A 17,924-nucleotide genomic window follows, 5' to 3' on the forward strand; every position below is an offset into this window, starting at 1 on the left:
GGTGCACGACGTCCATGCCTCAGACCGCGTGGCCACTGCGGCCGGCCCTTAAAAATCAACATTCATAATCACTCTATAATTTCTCATCAGGCCCATGACATCCTAAGTAATCATCAACACAGTAAGAGAAAGTTACATACTGATAGATTTTTAAAGTAATAAGAAGTTCCTGAAAACTGATTGCTACCACTAAGTGGCAGGTCCATTAACATGGTTGCTAACTTCTCTTACAGCATCAACATGAAGGTTAGCATGGCTCAATCTTCAAGGCCTTGTCACTTTATAAAAGGGAACATGAGCGGACTATACAGTGCCCTAACAGAACTACCCTACAAATTATAGTAAAACTATAAATTATAATATTAACCAAAGGATTTCAGGATTTAGAAATAAATCAGGTTCAAAACGGAACAAAATCATAGACCGAAGATAATTTTACATTACAAGGGAATGAAAGTTACATAAAAAGCATGGAATGATAAAAGGATATCTTAATGGGGTCATAAGAGGTCACTGGATCTAATTCTGAGATTTTGGGCAATGTTTGTAAATAACAAATTTAGTTGCCTTTCATTTAATTTCCAAACTCACTTTCTATTTACATTTCACATTTGAAAAATCACTCAGCAATATGTTTTAATACACATTTAAGACTGTTTAACATATGAAAATAAAAAGACACTTAATAGCAAAAGCTCTATACCAAGCAACATACAAAACTAGGAGTATGCTAAGTTATTCGGCAGCCATCATGTTGGAAGTTGCACTGCAAATCTATCCATTGATGGATATTATACACATTATAAATGTGGATATTCATAAACAGGACCACCATAAATTATGACCACTGTAAAACAGACCATTCTGAAAGGGAGGCCAACTGTACATGCAACAGAAAACCAGCCTCTTCCATATTAGATAACAACAGGACTAACAAGACCTTACTCACTGGCTTTGTTAGTTTAGTGATAGGAGGATTGCACCCTTGGGGTGAGGCACAGCCAGATGCCACCACTAGCACGTATCGTGATGCGGTACATCAGCCTCAGGTTCTCATGTCCTACCACAGTGGACAGTCGGTACCTTCTTAGAATAGTAGAGATGATAGTCTTCATTTCCATCAATGCAAACCTGTAACCTGTATGTCAGTTTCCATATTTTCAACTTGCTCCTTACTCTGCTTATGCCTTTTTATGCTATGCAGGGCATATACCACACTTAGATTTTTGAACAACTTGTCCATGACAGAAATATGTCTAAATATCCCTGGCTTTTTGTCAACAGAAATAGGCTTGTCTGAGAGAAGAAGGTTCTTTAGATTTAAATCAGAATATATTTTATACAACACCAATTTCTGATTGTGCTCTCACCTATGCAGTTTCTGGGCCCTGCGCTGAAGGGGATAAATGCATATGGATGCCGGCTCTCTACCTTGTCAGGCAAAAATCTGTCTGGATCAAACTTCTCAGGTTCTGGGTAGATTCCAGGCAGATGATGTGTGGCGAACGGGGAGATCAGTATCCCACAGCCTGCTGGGACAGTGTACTGGCCTGAAACAACACATTATCCCACTGCCCTGATTTGATGCCAAAATTAAATAGAAAATACGTGAGAGAAAACAGTCTTGGCATATTTTATTGTAAAATTCCAACCTATGCCTGAAAGGACTGAGGAAGAAAAATCCCTTAATCAGAATGCACTATCTCTTTGCCAAGGAGTAGCTCAGACTACTGTGGGTGTGAAATGCTATCAGACACTAATAAAACCTTTGATAATGTGATAAGTTAAAGAACTTCAAATTTTAGTAGCAAATAAAAGTTACATTCACTAGTAACTAATTCACATTAGATTCAGGGACTGCTTGATATGTAGTTCAAAATATTTTGTCTCCCCAACCTAGAAACATAAATATTAAAATGTATAAAAACACAACTTTACATGCAGTTTTGCATGGATGTGGATCTTGGTCTCTTACCCTAAGAGTATATTATAAATCAGTGTACCACAAACTTTTTTCAGCCACAACATACCCTAATTTGTCAAAGATGCATGATGGCACACCACAAAGTATCACCTCTCAAAAACAGGATACAAAATTATATGTGACCACAAATATGTATCTGCATGTAAATCCTAATCTTATAAGAGTGCAACATATGAAAACAAAACATAGCACGTGTTGAGTAAAACTACTGATGAAGAACCACTCGTGTGTGTCCACACATTACAAATATGTTCACATATATTACAAATTCTGACTACAAAAGATAAGTTATTGCCTTTTCTAAGTATAATGTGTAAATCTATAATTTCTTATAAAAATTCATGGCGTAACTGCAACTTTGTGGTGGCACACCTGTGAAAATTTCTTCATCAGCTGACTGACCATTAACTCTTGCAGTACCTAGCTTGGCATCCTGTGTGAGTGTCCTAAATATCAGAGGCACACTGGGGTACATCCTCAGGGTCTCCTTGATGCACTGATCCAAGTATGTGAGTCGTCCGAGGTCACTAAGGCTAGGTACCCGCTGGTCATCTCCAAACACATCATATAGCTCTTGTACAGCGAGTTCTTGCACATGTGGGTGTCTTGCCAGTTCAAACAGGCTAAATGCCAAGGCAGACCCCACTGAATCCTGACCCTGTGCACATGAACAAATTCAGCTCAAGAACAACAACAGCAATAACAACAACAAGAATTATAAGTAAATTCATGAAGCAGAGTGCATTTTCAGAAGCTGATAATTACTTAGTTGAATATTCCTTGCCTTTTAAGGAATACAATGCTTTATTTACATATAGTATTCCTCTTCATCTCCTTCACTTTCAACGAATTACGCATTGTGACCTGTTACAATTCAGAATTACTTTTGAAAATATAATGTTCTTAAAACTACAATAATAAATACTAAATAATAGTCACTGCAGATTCTAAAATAAAAATGAAATGGTTACTAATATTTTTAATACATAATATATAACTGGTATTAAAATGTCAGTGCTGTACAAATATGTGATTTATATTATTAATTTACCTGATGATCCAATCTTACATTTTACAAGGTATTTACTTCTATGTACCTGAGACAAACCTTGCCCATAGGGTACATATTTCTGAAATACATTTTGTTTGCTAACACATGTTACATGCATTAAACAGATTTCATGTGAGCATCATATATATATTGGTTAAATTACTTGTGCTGTTCACAACAGCAAGTCACTCTGCCCTATCCTGCACCAGATAAATCAAATCAAAGTGTGTTACATGCCCTGCCCATCTCAACCTTCTTGATTTGATCACTCTAATAATACCTGCCAAAGAGTACAAATTACAGTGCTCATTATGAAATTTTCTCCCTGCTATTACCTCTTTGTCAGGTACTAATATTTTTCTCATCATGGCCGTTCTTAATCTGTGTTCTCTGCTTAAAGTGAGATACCATATTTCACACCTAGATAAAATAACGGGTAAAATAATAACAATGTCAGCAGCAGCAGAGATTATGATGGCTGGGTAGTATAGTCTCAGTGGTGACTATGACTGGGTGATGGTAACAATTATGATGATGATGATATGAAAACGACAGCAACCCTCAGTGAGAAAGAGAAAGCAAGAAAGTCAGAACTGTACAACAGTGAGATTTCCACATACCGCCAGCATGAATGTACAGAGCTCATGAATTGCATCTTCTTCAGAGAATGATTCATGCTCTTTGGTCACCTGAATCATCAGGTCCAAAAATGACTTCTTGCCTGGTTTTCCTGCAAAAGTGCACAGCACCAGATTATCATCTCAATGGCTAAATTATCATTTCAATGTGTCCCATGCTATGGGACCTCTGCAATTGATTCATGGTAGCTAAATAGCTGAGTCTGTGATGAAAGGTCTTTTGTCATTGAGTGCTTTGTATTTTGTGATGCCAAGTTTGATTATCAGCCCAGATGCCAGTTTTCATATCCAGGTAAATGGTATGGAAGACTTGCTAATGCAATAGTTGTTTCAGTTTCTTTGAGGCTGATTTGTAGCCCCACAATGGAGCAGCAATTTTTCCATGAATACCATGACACAGGCAGTAAATATAAGGGATTACGAAGGTACATTTTTGGCCTTAGTGCTGGAAGGAAACATTTCTGGATTGTAAACTTTAAAAGGATTGGAGAGGAAGTTGACTTCTAAATAAATAAAAAAAATTCTTCCAATAGACAAGGAAATAGTATTGCTTCTATTTACAATTAATGTGATTTCCGTTGCAGTAACCTTGGGAAGAAAACTGGTACAAAATGTGTTAACTCTTATAGAACAGTGACAACTATATATATATATATATATATATATATATATGAAGCTGCTACATCTTTATTTAAAATAAAGTGAAACAGCTCCCTGTGGTTACTTCCAGAAAATAATATAAACTCACCCATGCAGCCAGGTAGGGGATCTTGGGCTTGCTTTCCTCTGCACCTTTCATTTAATATCTGCAACACAAGATACAAATATAAAGTGTCCTTCACACTAGTCAAGTTTTTTGAATTCAAGTTGGTTGAAAAGCAAACCTAAAAGGACTCTACTAGAGTAAACTACATTTCAAGTTTATTTAAAGTGTCTTACTCATCACCAATAAACTTATATGATACTGCATAGTACAAGAACCCAGAAGACAATCATGTACACTCACCACTGTGAGTACGTCAAATCTCAATGTGAATTTTAGTTTATCATTAGCTTAGGAAGGTATTGTTTGTAAATCAAAATAGCAAGGTAGCTGATATTAAAAGTAACATATTAATCATAAAACTTATTTGTTTTTAAGTTATTATCAATGCACACCCTCTTCCATCTATGACAAAAGTATAAACTCTGTGTTTGAAATTCCTATTGGCACATGAATACAGGAAGTATGTTGGAAACAGAATCTAGGAACTTTTTAAATATGACAGGATGTATACTATGTCACCAACTGATCTACATCACCTGCTTCCATGGAATACACAGAGTTAACAGCTACCTTTCTGGTGAAGTCATTGATATTTTTCTGCTGCTGTAACTCATGCTTTGCAACATCTGTCAGTCTGTAAATTAAATCCAGCAACAGCCATGGGTGAAGTAAGCGATATGGTGCCACCACCTTCCCTCTGAAACATCCCAATTCCATTTATAATATATAATACCCTTCAAGACATGTATTCAAGGTAAAAGCAAAGTTGGCAAGTGTTGAATGCATGGAAGTAGAACTCCACACATTTCTTTCAACAGAATCTAATTAGTGCACTTACTGTCGAAATGGTGAATCTAAAATATCGGTAGTCTTGGTAGCCATAGGTATCCCCAAAACAGCCTCTGTAAACGTGACACATATTTTGAATTATTCTCACAGAATTTGACTTGCATCTGGGGAAAGATGCAGGTGCCATAGGGTGGAGGGGTCACATCAACAATGTTTAAACTCCTAACTTACTGACTATTAATAACTGGTATTTTCATCTTCATAATCTGTTTCTATAAGATCCAATTTTAATATTATCTTTCAATCTATACCTAATTAAGTTTAAGTTATTCAGACTGTGGCCATGTACCTGAAAGGCTGCATGCTGTTGGTTGCAGTCAGTTTGAAAGTTTAGTTTTTGTGATACTAAGAGTTAAAAAACTAGCCTCACTCAACACTGACATAAACTTGGTGTCACACAACACACCTCCATGTACCCATCACATCACATACTTGTATAGTGAATTTCAACTTAGTAAAGAGGATCACAGCCAAAACAGCATAGAGACTCAGTTTTGGGTTGTGACCCATGAGTTAAGAGCCCCTGATCTAGGAAATACAGATACAGAAAGAATGCCATTATAACCAAAACTATGAACAGTAAATACAGGTGGAGTGTTTATGTTAGCCATTTCAGCCCAGTTAACACTTTGGAAAGAACAAAATAAAGTCTTACTTTTGTGATTTAGTGGTATTCCATGCACTCCATCACAGGAAACTGATGAGATAATTTGCATCTTAATCAGCTCCAGTCAGCGTCAATGTTACCTACCTAGTCCTGGCTTAACGTGGGTCTGCTGTTCATGCAGATACATTTACAAAAGATACGATACAATGTAGTGTTACGGGGCAGAGAGGCTGCATGACCTTCCTAGCTCAGATGTTAGCCAAACCTTGACTACCTGCTTGCATGCTGGCTTTTGCTGTAGCACACTGCATCACATTTCTCATTACTTTAATTGCATAATTTTGTTTGCATGCATGTGCTATGTTGTGACTTGTGATTGTGCATCATGGAATATGAATTCTGTGACTGTGTGATAGAGGATTTATTAAAACAGTAATTTTCTTACATAGATTTTGCTTTTAAGAAGAAAATCATACCAACCCCTTTTCTTGCAAAACCTGGTGGAACAATCGAAGAATAGGTTATGATGTTTTTCTGATTCTTGGTACAGAAATGAATTTCAGGACCCTGGAAACAATGTGAACTTCCATGATTCCAAAATAGAAAAATCATCATGTGGAACTGAAGTACAAGGTGTAATAACAAAAGGCAAGCTCAGTAGTCACTGATTGTTTCTACCAAGTTTTTATATTCAAGTGTAAAAATATTCGCCCGTCCCCCCATCCAATGCCACAGGACTTGGTTAACATATCAGAAAATGTAGGATTTGAGGTTTTTACAGTGGTGATTCTGAAGATGGCTGTCTTCTGGGTTGTTGCACAATGTAGTCTGGAAGAAGTTTACTGACGTCAGTAAACTTCTACCAGACTACAGAGTGCAGCAACCCAGAAGACAGCCATCTTCATATCAGAAAATGTTATGCTCCAGTACTGACAGCAGACCATCTAGCAACCTTCGTACTGAACAACTGTACCATGTACTCAGTCTTCATTTATCTACAGTGCTCACCATAACGTCTGAGGAGTACAGAAAGTAGACAATATTATCAGAACCAAGACTACATGTATGACTGGCTGACCATGTGGAAGTAAAGAAGTCTGTCCCTTTTAACTTTCTATCAGACATATCTAAAACTTAATTTCAGATTTTGGCATTTGTGTTTTCACTAGTTAATATGATAACTATTTTAAGACTGGTAGTACATATGTTGGCTCCTCACCATGTAGAATGTTCAGCACGCACTGATTAATAGGAGCTGTGATATTAATAGAACTTAGGTCTGCTTCAGTGCTCAGTTTTGCCACCAGGAGTTGGGCACTGTCATAGAATGTCTCTATGAAGCCCTCCAAAATACTGAGATGGAAGCTCGGCTGTATCAGACGTCTGTGATGTCTCCACTGTTCTCCTGCAAGATAAAAAATTAATATGGTTTACATGCATGAAAAATAAATTCACACGGAGAAATGGTCAGAAGAAATATGTTAAGGAAGAGAGAATGAAACCAAGATAGATGGAATGAAAGAAGAAAGGACATAAGTAATTGAAAAACAAATAAAAAACACTGAGAGAGAAAGATATGATGAAGATAGGAACAATAAGGCATCCATGAATGAGAGACAAATGAACAGAGAGAATAAAGGTAAGAAGAAGTAAGGGGAAAACAGAAAGCAGGAAAGAATACATAAACAAAAATAAGGAAAAGAATTGAAAGAACACAGAGATGGAATGGAAGAAAAATAATAAAATGCTGGTGATGAAGAAGCAAAGAAAGAAAAGGATAGGAATTAAAAAGATAAGGACATAAGAGGTGGAGATGAGAAAGACAGAAAATATCGAATTAAAATAAATAGTCAGAAAAAACAGAATAAGAAGAAAATAAGAGATTGGAAAGAAAAAATACTAAGACAGAAAATAAGTTAAAAAAAGGAAATAAGAAGATTAAATTTTCTCTTTTTATGTTGGGGGGAGGCTACAATTATGTGTAACAAATTTAATAATCCTTACTTTACATGAAGCTAGAATCAAATATTATAATTTCTTTTTCCAATATGGCTCAGTGTGCAGAACATTGACAAAAATCATAGCAATACAGACATGTAACTTTTGTTTGATACATTATTCAATAAGGTGAATGTTTTGATAGTGGTCTCTTTATGAATAGATGCAGGTTACCAAACTGATCCACAATTTGATACCATTATATTTCCTTCTAAACTCACCACTGCTTGTGACCAGCCCCTGTCCAAGAAAGCTGTGTAGCAGTTTATAGAAACAGATCTTTTCTGTGTATTTACAACTGCTTAAGATGACCTGCAAAAGTTCATATATATTCTTTATAATAAAGAAGTGTTAAACTTGATGGCTGTATGCCAAAGCACATTAACTGCTGTGACAACTGTAAAACATCACCAAGCGAAAGTCAAAACAGATCATTTGGTAGAAAGATGCAATAAATCTGTTTTGTTATATTGTAATATCCAGGCATTTAAATTATCTTTAAATCTTTTAATTAAATATATATGGATACTTGAAGTGACCTAAATATTATATTAATGGATTAATGTTAAAATTTCTTCTTTGTCTACTATTGCCTGCTGTATGAATGCAAAAAGAACAGCTGAGTGTCTTCAGCTTAAATAACAGTCTTTTTCAGTATCAGTGTTAACGGTGTTTTCGAGACAGTGCAACCACAAAGCAAACTTATGAGTTATGGACCTACTAGACTTGACAGGAGGAACACCAAACTCTTCCACCTGGGAACACACTCACAAAAAACAAAATTAATATATTTAACAACAATGTTAACCCACTATATTTTTTCTTGGTGGGACTATCTAAAGGAATGAGACTATTTGAGCTGTTAATAGATTACATTAAAATGAGTCTTGGACAAACACGATATACAGGTACTGGTACTGAACGAAAATGTCTCAGCGTAGTGTTAAATGATGAGAAGTGTTTTGTGAACTCTATAATAAACTACAATGACTGTCGTCTAGGCTGAAGCGCCGTGTGGTCTGGCAGAAATTTACTGAAACGTTTCAGACGTTTTGCCTCCATCAACTGGGTGGTTAGTAACAAATATCCCACTTCCATAACAGGCAGGGATTTTAATGATTAGCTGAGCAATTATGCAACACTATGCATAAGTTTCACAGCCAATGTTATTTACAGAATAAAATACAGAATGATGAAACGTTAACTTGAGGCTGATAGTTCAGGATGGTGGTACTACGCTATCAACGGCTGAATGTGGCAGCATACATTTTTGGTACTCACTGTATTTTAAAATGGTGCTGGTACCTACCTGTACATGTTCTGGTGCCAGTATGACAACAGTTGGTATCACTGTAACCCACGCACGAAACACCGGGCCATATTCCTTGTAAGCTGTCTTACCTAGTTCTAAGAGTCCTGTGAAACATAGGCACACGTGATGAAATAAGTTTTATGCATTTTATGTTTAATTACAGAATGGCCGATAAGTCAGGCAACCTACTACTGAAATGTTCTGTTTGTAAAAAAATGATCAAAAATTACACTGAAATTAGAAAGAAAAAATCGTATATAAACTGCTGGAAATGGTCAAGGCGTTCATTCACTCTTTTTTAATGTTTGATGCTACCCGGTGTAGAGTTCCTATGTCACGGAAAGGGTCATGTGACAAGATATTTATTGTTTATTTGCTTGGCACAGGAGAATCGGGAATGTATCCCTGAACCCATTGTGGCAAACTACGTAAGACACGACATAGAAGTTAGTGTTCGACGATGAATACTTGTTGCATTTGTGAAAACGATCCTTGAACCTGTTTGAAGACCGACGGACAGGAGGCGCTAGCAGGTTTCAACATGACGGTCGAATTGTATTGAATTGTAAAACTCAATAAATATTTTAATATGGTTTGTGTGACTTTTGATCGTCCTGTATAAGAAGAGGGATCAGTAAAACTCACTTTGTTGGTTAGTGATGAGGGGAGCATTTCCCAGCAGGGGCACAGCGGGAGGTCCTGACAGTTGCAGGACGAAGCGAATAATCCGGAACCAACCGGACAGAAAGTAACACGCGATCCCTAATAGCAGGACCACGCAGTAGCTCCACAGGGGCCAAAGGTCGTTGAACATCGTCCTAGACGTGAAGCAAAAGCGAAAGTAACTATGACCTGCAGTGGGCCAGACTCTATCCGAGTAATAAATAAATAAATAAAAAACACACACACACCAGACCATGTCTTTTTCTGTATGATGAAAGTAAGTAGAGCTGTTTCGCTATACGCCGCGTAGACTTCTGGAGATCTCTTCCGCATGGAATTATTGGCCAGACATAAGCAACATTAGGAACATATACTAAAAATATTTTTATGTAACGACTATTTAACTAAATAATAAAAAACATGTTTTCAGACTGCAAGAAATGCTATCACCTTTACAAAAGACTAGTACGTTTAGTAAATTAAAATCATTGTCAGTGAAGTATGCAGCATTACAAAGGACACATGTCCTTTTCCACTCTTGTTCAGTACTGTTGAAACCAAGGATGCTTATTAGTTAACAATTTTATGTTGGTTGATTCTACACCGAAAGAACAAATGACCGAAAATTAATTCTGGTTTAGTGTTCTACAAGGCGATCAAGGAATTTGCGAAACACTGTTATATGTTGAACAAATTACTGATGTCTTTTAATAATATATAAAAACAGTAATCTGCTTTTAAACGTTATTTTTTGACATTTGAAGGTGAACAAGGCGATAATTTAAAACTAAGGTTCTTTAGTAATTTTTCAGGGTTTTTTTTTCAAACCGTCTCCCCGGAACCTGCCATATTTCTCAGTCCTTAGAAAATCATATCCTAGCACTCATTTTTCCGAAGAAGATGCGACAGGAAACATTGAACCACAAGGTTTGTTTACCAGGTTCTTAAGCCATGTATTGCCCACGAAAGAACCTGAAATTTGGGGGAGAATATGAAGAATGGCAGTGATAAAAGAGACACGCTATGGGCGGGATTCAAATCCACGACACAAACCTTTGATCTGTGTGTGCCTTACATTGCGTGGTCACCGGAATTTTAAAATAACCCCCCTGACACCACCTTCATACCGAGTCTCCTGACAAGTAACTAATGCTTGCAACATGGACGACATACAGAACATGTAAAGAATTCGTTAAAATATTTCCATCGGAACGCAGTCCGAATCGTCTTTGTTTTCCAAAATTTGACATCCCTGAGCTGTTAGAAAACAGAACACGTGTAATGACATTGTGATGTTACACCTGTGTGTGGCCTCCGATGCCTTTGCACACTCTCGTATATAAACATGTTCATACCGTCATGATCAGGGGACCACAACCTTCGTGCATCACTTCCTCGCGATATAAATATTTCATTTGATTTCATAATCTCTTAAGCCTGCTGTTGCCCAGTCTTAATGCTTTATAATTCCAAGCAAGGTTAAGGTTTCTACAGCTCTCATCCTCTCCAGGCATTCTCTCAAAATGCCCATAAATCGTTTAAATTAAACGTTTAGTCTGATAGAATGACAAATGATCATATCCCGGATGACGGATGTAGCAAGGACCTCTGAAACGTTGGTAAACTTGTACTAGACAACATGGCGCTGTAACCCAGAAGACAGCCATCTTCGTATTCACCGCCGTGATAACCTCAAATTCTGCTACTGGTTGTTGTATTAAGTAGTTAAAAAGTGCAAGTATTCACTGCACAAAACTGCTCTGAACGTCTGATAGGACATAAATCGTGCACCTGTTTCTTTCGGGTAACTGTACTGCCAAGCCACGCCAAAGTAAAGTATTTATGATGTGATTACAGTGGTATCATATCAGACGTTCAAAACAATTTTGTGCAACAAAACTTGCACTGTGTACTTAACGTAAGAACCAATGGTTCAATGTTCTAAACATTACTGATACTGAGGAACTCGTTCTTATAGACGCGTGCTACAGTAATTATTATGTGCATGACAGCTACCAATGAATGAGATGGCGTCTTCAGAAATGGGAAGTGCGGAAGCTTACTTATCCTACGTGTTTACATCGAGATTAAACTAAAATGAATTAACTCTGCTTGTAAGTCCACATGGTGTCAACAACCAACTAGACGAATATCGAAAGGAAACTGATCGATCGGAAAAAGAACCGAGAAAGGAAGATCGAAGGAAATAAAGAAAAAAAAGATGAAAGCAGAGAGAAAGAATAAGAGGTAGCAAGAAGAAAATGTGAAAATGCAAAATGCACTATTTGGCCTTCAAAGAATCGTACGTGCAAGCACGCGGTCTTCAGTGGGCGATATAGGTTAGGTTAAAAGAGAGAGCAGAATATGTTTATTTGTAAGTTACTACGTGCTATAAAACTGAGTGTTTATGACAGACGATACCTACTGATTAACAACTCAATGCGGAAATGGTAAGACGGAACACCGCAAGAAACCGAACAACAGAGATGGCGATCCTGCTAAATAATGTGGACAAGTCGAGGGCGAAGAACAAGTTGGACGCAAAAGTGGAAAGTTGTCCATGAGTTCACCTGCTTTTCAAGTTGTGATTTTACGTTCTTCGTTGACTTTGATGTTCCTATATTGCAGATACAAACTGATTGTAGCAAAGTTTATTTCACTGCATGTACAACAAAACACACAGTACATAATGCGATACGAAATACCTACCTATAGACATGACTTCGTACTTCATGAAATATTAACAGTTTCAAAATAAATAAATAAATAAAAGTTGTGGATCCTAATGAGATCTATATAACTAAATCATGCACCAATGTTTTGTACAATAAGCAGTTTTTTATTCTATATATATTACGCTGTAAGAGCTTCAAATAAGTGGAAATTATATTGGACTGATGCTAACCTTAATTAATGGAGGTAAACAACTTTTAACGAAGAGCATCAGTTGAAAATTTATAATTAAAAAATCGTTTAGTAGTTCACAGAGAAAGGATGCAGACAGTCTCGAATAGGAGCGGATCGTTTACGTTAACCGTGTCAACTATGTTAATGAAATTCGCAATCAGCAGCCTATCATCACCTTATATTGTTAATGAACTCGACGGTGTAGAGTGCTTTTAAAAAATCTGATAGACACTCAGTGAATATGTTCCTCGCCTTCTGTGGAACCCGAAGATGTATTGCCGAATCCCTTCACACAGCCTATCCATGATCAGATAGAACTCTGTGTAAAATATATGTAGGTGTGTAATTAAATTCTCACACATATTTCCATTTCCTGAATTCTTAACCACAGTAGAATAAATTTTAACATTAAGATCTTATTTTCTTTATAGTTCCTACCAGTGGACAATATCAGCAAGGTATTCTCACTTCCTACTTCCAGTTTCCAACAATCAAATCCAGTCCCTTGCACCGTTAGTAATTTAATTCTAATAATAATACATAACACGTATGATTCACGTGCGTCATACTTATTAGGTACAAACATTTTACTGAGACTTTATTTTCAGACACTTGTAATCAATGTTTTTTAGTCAGAGTATGAGACTGCCTTTCAGAGTCGTACAAAGCAAGCGCTGACTTTACTCTCACTTGTGTTCATTATTGTTATATTCGGGTAAAGTGTAAGTTCCACGTACCTGTTGGACTGAACAGATCACCCTGTGCGTCTTTCACCACGTTCTAAAGCAATATGAGCCAACGAGGACATAAGGAAAATAAATGGTTTGGTGACAGCCTTGGAAAATTACAAGGTGCGAAGGATGACCAGTGCCTTGTATATCAACGATTAATCGAACAGACCCAGGGCCAACAGGACACATTCACGTTTCGTAGCTGTTTCTGATGGAATCAGAAAAATAAAACTTGTGGACCACTTGGTTAAATAACTGGGTCAATAAAATGAAAAACACATCAGCGGCAAGGCCAACCTATACAGCCGATGCTGTAGTAAATATAGCATACGATGACCTTTGCAAGGTAATTTACTTGATATTGCAGCAAACACGATGGTATAAAAAAAAACAATTGCCACGGCGAGGAGAAACGCCACCAACAGCGCTGCCAACACCAGGATCTGATGATTTATTGGTTTTCTGCAAATCACGTTCCACACATTCTGTTCACTGTTCACTTGAACAGCATGTTTCAGCCATCGTCAGGTTCACTTCTTTGCTTCTGCGTCATTGTACAGACACAATTGAGTTACATTACAATGTTTTTTTTAAATTTAATTACCAGCTGCTTACTGCTGGTTACCAGCGTCATGCAAATCTGCTTCGTAGTCAACATTTCTTTAGTGGCAGCCATTTGTGCATATGACAAGTGCTCTTCCGGTTCCACAAAAGGCGAGGAATTATTTACCAGCTGACCAACTGCCACTCTGCTCCATGGAATTAGTGGAGTGGATTCAAGTGGCTTATGATGTCAAGCAGAGGCCTCCTGTGAGCACAGTAATGCCCCTTCGGGTTCTATGAGAGGTTAAACATTTATTTACGAAATGAGTTACTCAGCTACACATGAAGGATTCTCCCCCCCCCCCCCCCCAAATTAATTCTTTAGGAGTTGTCAGTCTTCCCGGACAGATGACGCAACATGTCTGCAATCAAACTATGAGATAGGTTAAAAATTTCAGGTGCAATGGTTGGCACTTCTGCTTCGTATTATAGAGATATGAGTTAAAATCTAAGTACTTAGACCGGCTATCCAGAAACAGATTTTATTATTAATTTAAATTCATTATTTATAATCATCTGACAATACGAAGTCTTGACAAACTGCAGCTTTCTTGTTCCAAGTGACAACACAGGCGATGTAGCGCGTGTTGTCACATGATTACGTGATTCAGAAGACCTGTGTTACACAGTGTTTGGGATTCAGAAAGTGTACTGACTACAAGCAGCAATTAATAATAATGTACCTTGAATACTGCCGGTGCTGCTTTCCTGCAATCAAATAGGATCCATTTGTCTACTTTAAGTCGTAGTACCCTCACATACATTCTATTACATAATCCATGGCTCCCACTTCTGTTATTACGCAGTTGTTAATTTATTGTCGATGTATTAAAATGAGACAGAAAGGCACGAAAACATGATAATCAAGAAACGGACGGAAAGAAACAAGTGAAAACGTGAAGAGAGGAAAAGAACAGTAAAGGAAGCTAAATAAAGAATAGATTACGAAATAAATGAAGAGAAAGGAAAAAAAGAAAAGGAACGAAAAAATATAGGAGAACAGATAAAGAAGGTAAACAAATAATAATTTTTTTTAGAAAGAATGGAAGACACAAAAACAGATAAAAGAAGAAAAATGACAGAACGGAGGAGAGTAAATCACGAAATAAAGGAAATAAATTCATAAAAAAGAGAGAAAGAAAATGAATAAAAACGACGGGCTTGTGCATTGACGGTGTTTAAGACTTCGACTTCTGCTATTTTGGTCTGTTCTACTTAATGTCGTGTGCACTACGGTAAACTCTTGCGCTGAAATGGCGTCTTTAAATTACTTGTGAGCCATCGGAAATGAATGCACGTCTCTGTAAATCCTGTTGGATTCACATGCACTCAACGAAACGACCGTGACCTTTATTCACTGGTGATCCTTATGTCGCAACCATCAACAAAACATTGCCTACAGAGAGGCGTTAATGTTTACGACTACGTCGTATGTAACATCGTGCTTTCTCATAACACAACACGGCGTGGTGAAGATGTCCCTCATCTACACACATACATAGTTATTCAAAGGTGGTACAACTGTTTTATCTCGAGCCAAGAATAGTTTTTTCCGTTGGACCCCAAGGACCAGGAAAACCTAATTTTTCAAAACTGGTGGCCAATTTTCATTGTCTTTTAGACTCGGCGTCCAGATCGTCTCTGCGTCCAATCCAGCCTCCTATTCACCGAGTCCCGGGAACCAATTCCTCTGGGGTAATTCGGCCAGGGCGTGCAGCTGACCACTCACCTTCACGCGATGCCGACGTCAAGAAAAGAGGAATGGCACCTCCAATGTCAAATACGTCTTCAGGCTTAACAGGAATGTACCAGTAGGGACAACTTTACATTTGAACTTTTTGATATTCATACGCTGGACGCAGTGGCCACGCGGTCTGAGGCATGGACCTCGTGCTCCTGGCCGCTGGGACCGTGGGTTCGAGTCCCATTCAAGCCATGGATGTTTGTCCGCGTCTTTCTGTGTTTGTGTAGGTAGAGGCCTTGCGTCGGGCTGATCACTCATCCAAGGAGTCCTACCATTGTCCAAATAGATCAAAATGAATAAATAAAAAAACCTCGACACCTACGGGTAAAAGAGGGTAAAAGAGAAAGAAGGAAAGAAAGAAAGAAAGAAAGAATGTTCAGACTGTGGTCTTGAGTATGACAATAAACCAGAAGACCAAAATGTGAATTCACATTTTATTTAGATCATCAGTAATGGCGTGTAACTGGTCTTCGAAAGAGAGGTTCTAGGTTCTAGCCAGCGCAGTCCGCATTCCTATCTAGAGCTATCATTTTGGATTTATATAACTAAAATAGTATAATAATATGCAGTCGAAGTCACACTAATGTTGTGAGACTGTATTATATGTAGCATATTAATACGAAATCTTACAATTGCCTGTAATATATTTTCCAGCCAAATTAATCTGAAGCTACGAATAAGAAAAGCGTGCATCCTTACGATACTTACTGTCTCACATTAACTCTAATCATATCCATAAATCGAGAATGGTCTTCAAATAAAATTCAACTTTTCAGTACATCAGCTCGTAATATTGTAGTCTTGATTTCACAGGTTGTTTGGTTTTCATCGTAAGTCTATTTGCTACTTCAGTAACTGGTAGAAGATTAACAGCGCCTTTTTAATTTGAAAGGTTACATAGTAAAAAATAAAGTGAAAAGGAGGTGACCTTGGGCCATTGAAGGTACTGCTCCGGTTGTCGCCTGGAGAGACTTAAACAAGTCTGTATTTTTCCAAATTTCAAAAGAAGGATTCTCGCAGGATGTGATGTCCGACAAAATAAGTAGAACGTACAGACTCATTTGCGTAACTTACCTTTCGTGAAAATAAGCCACTGAATGTAGTGACATAAATTCCCTAATGAGTATTTTTATTTGGCCGTAATTAAATTATATGCATCACCTTCAATCAGAATAGTGACAAAGCTATGGACTGAAATACCGGGCTTTGATTATCGATAGGGGTAGAGATTTATCTCTTCGCCCCCCCCCCCCGCATCCGGACCAGGTCTGGGGCCCACACACACTCCTCTACAAAGGGTACCGGAGGATCCTTCTAGAGGGTAAATTGACTGGGCCATGAAATTAACAAATCAGCTCCAGATAAGACTCAACGCAATATAAACGCTTAACCGAACAGTCAACAAACATCAATGCCAGTCTTTTTAGTAAAACATTGAAACTGCGTGGTGAAAACCACACGAGGTTTGTGATTCGGACTGCAGAAAAGAAGCTGCTTCATTAATATCAGAGGCCTTGTGATAGTCTAATCCCCCATCTATGGAACATGGATTCACAAAGCCTTGACGCCGTGGGAGACCGAGGCTGGAATTTGGTTATAATGTTAGGGAGGGGGGGGGTATCACTCTGTGTTAACCGATTCTTTACGTACGACTATGATGTACAGTGCAATATACAAATATTCTTGCTCTGAGTTTAAAATTTCTTAATTCATTAAGACAAGATTATGTAGGCTATATTATGCATTTTGTGTGTAGAGAAAATATTAATCCAGAATTTAAAACATACTGATGTGTAAACAGGTTAAACTGAAAACAGAAGCAACTTAATATAAATTCTCTGTTATTTTCTGCCTATATGAGTCACAAAAACGATGTATCTTTCCCTTCCCTAAAGTTAAACACAAATTATTAAACGTAAATTTACGATTACTTTCTGTGTTTTGGTCCCCTCTGCTGGCTTAGTTATCGGTTTCAGACCGTATAGAATATCCCACCATCACAAATAAACTCAGGTCAGGAAACTTAACGAGTCATTAGCTGTAGCAGTTTTCTTAAAATTAAAAGCACACA

The 17,924-nt window shown here is 37.5% G+C and overlaps 1 protein-coding gene across 3 annotated transcripts; it reads right to left on the minus strand.

Annotated features, from left to right (window-relative positions):
- Positions 1-558: 558 nt before the first annotated feature.
- On the minus strand, positions 559-14,995 carry Cyp4aa1 (Probable cytochrome P450 4aa1). Of its 3 annotated transcripts, none has more exons than XM_022076481.2 (12): positions 14,793-14,995; positions 9,851-10,023; positions 9,203-9,309; positions 8,115-8,205; positions 7,115-7,300; positions 5,278-5,341; positions 5,010-5,136; positions 4,422-4,479; positions 3,656-3,765; positions 2,357-2,642; positions 1,371-1,550; positions 559-1,138 (listed from the first exon to the last, which is right to left on the minus strand). In XM_022076481.2, the coding sequence occupies exons 2-12, from the start codon at positions 10,017-10,019 to the stop codon at positions 963-965; spliced, it is 1,554 nt and encodes a 517-aa protein (XP_021932173.1). In that variant the 5' UTR covers positions 10,020-10,023; positions 14,793-14,995; the 3' UTR covers positions 559-962. The 3 variants fall into 3 exon arrangements, with proteins under 3 accessions (XP_021932173.1, XP_021932165.1, XP_021932183.1); XM_022076473.2 differs by lacking the exon at positions 14,793-14,995 and adding an exon at positions 13,513-13,717; XM_022076491.2 differs by lacking the exon at positions 14,793-14,995 and adding an exon at positions 13,513-13,703 and having other exon boundaries at positions 2,405-2,642.
- Positions 14,996-17,924: the final 2,929 nt, after the last annotated feature.

The sequence above is a fragment of the Zootermopsis nevadensis genome, unplaced genomic scaffold (assembly GCF_977971745.1).
Source record: "Zootermopsis nevadensis isolate Lab colony 2312 unplaced genomic scaffold, Znev_1.0 Znev_ptg000017l, whole genome shotgun sequence".
Lineage (NCBI taxonomy): Eukaryota > Metazoa > Arthropoda > Insecta > Blattodea > Termopsidae > Zootermopsis > Zootermopsis nevadensis.

What these genes read in the sequence shown, in the direction of transcription:
- Cyp4aa1 (XM_022076481.2), bottom strand. Translation starts at nt 10,019, where the DNA reads ATGTTCAACGACCTTTGGCCCCTGTGGAGCTACTGCGTGGTCCTGCTA. An exon ending in TTAGATTCACCATTTCGACA is followed by an intron (nt 5,137 to 5,277) that starts GTAAGTGCACTA and finishes GGGATGTTTCAG; the next exon opens with AGGGAAGGTGGTGGCACCAT. An exon ending in TGATGAAGAAATTTTCACAG is followed by an intron (nt 1,551 to 2,356) that starts GTGTGCCACCAC and finishes GTGTTGTTTCAG; the next exon opens with GCCAGTACACTGTCCCAGCA.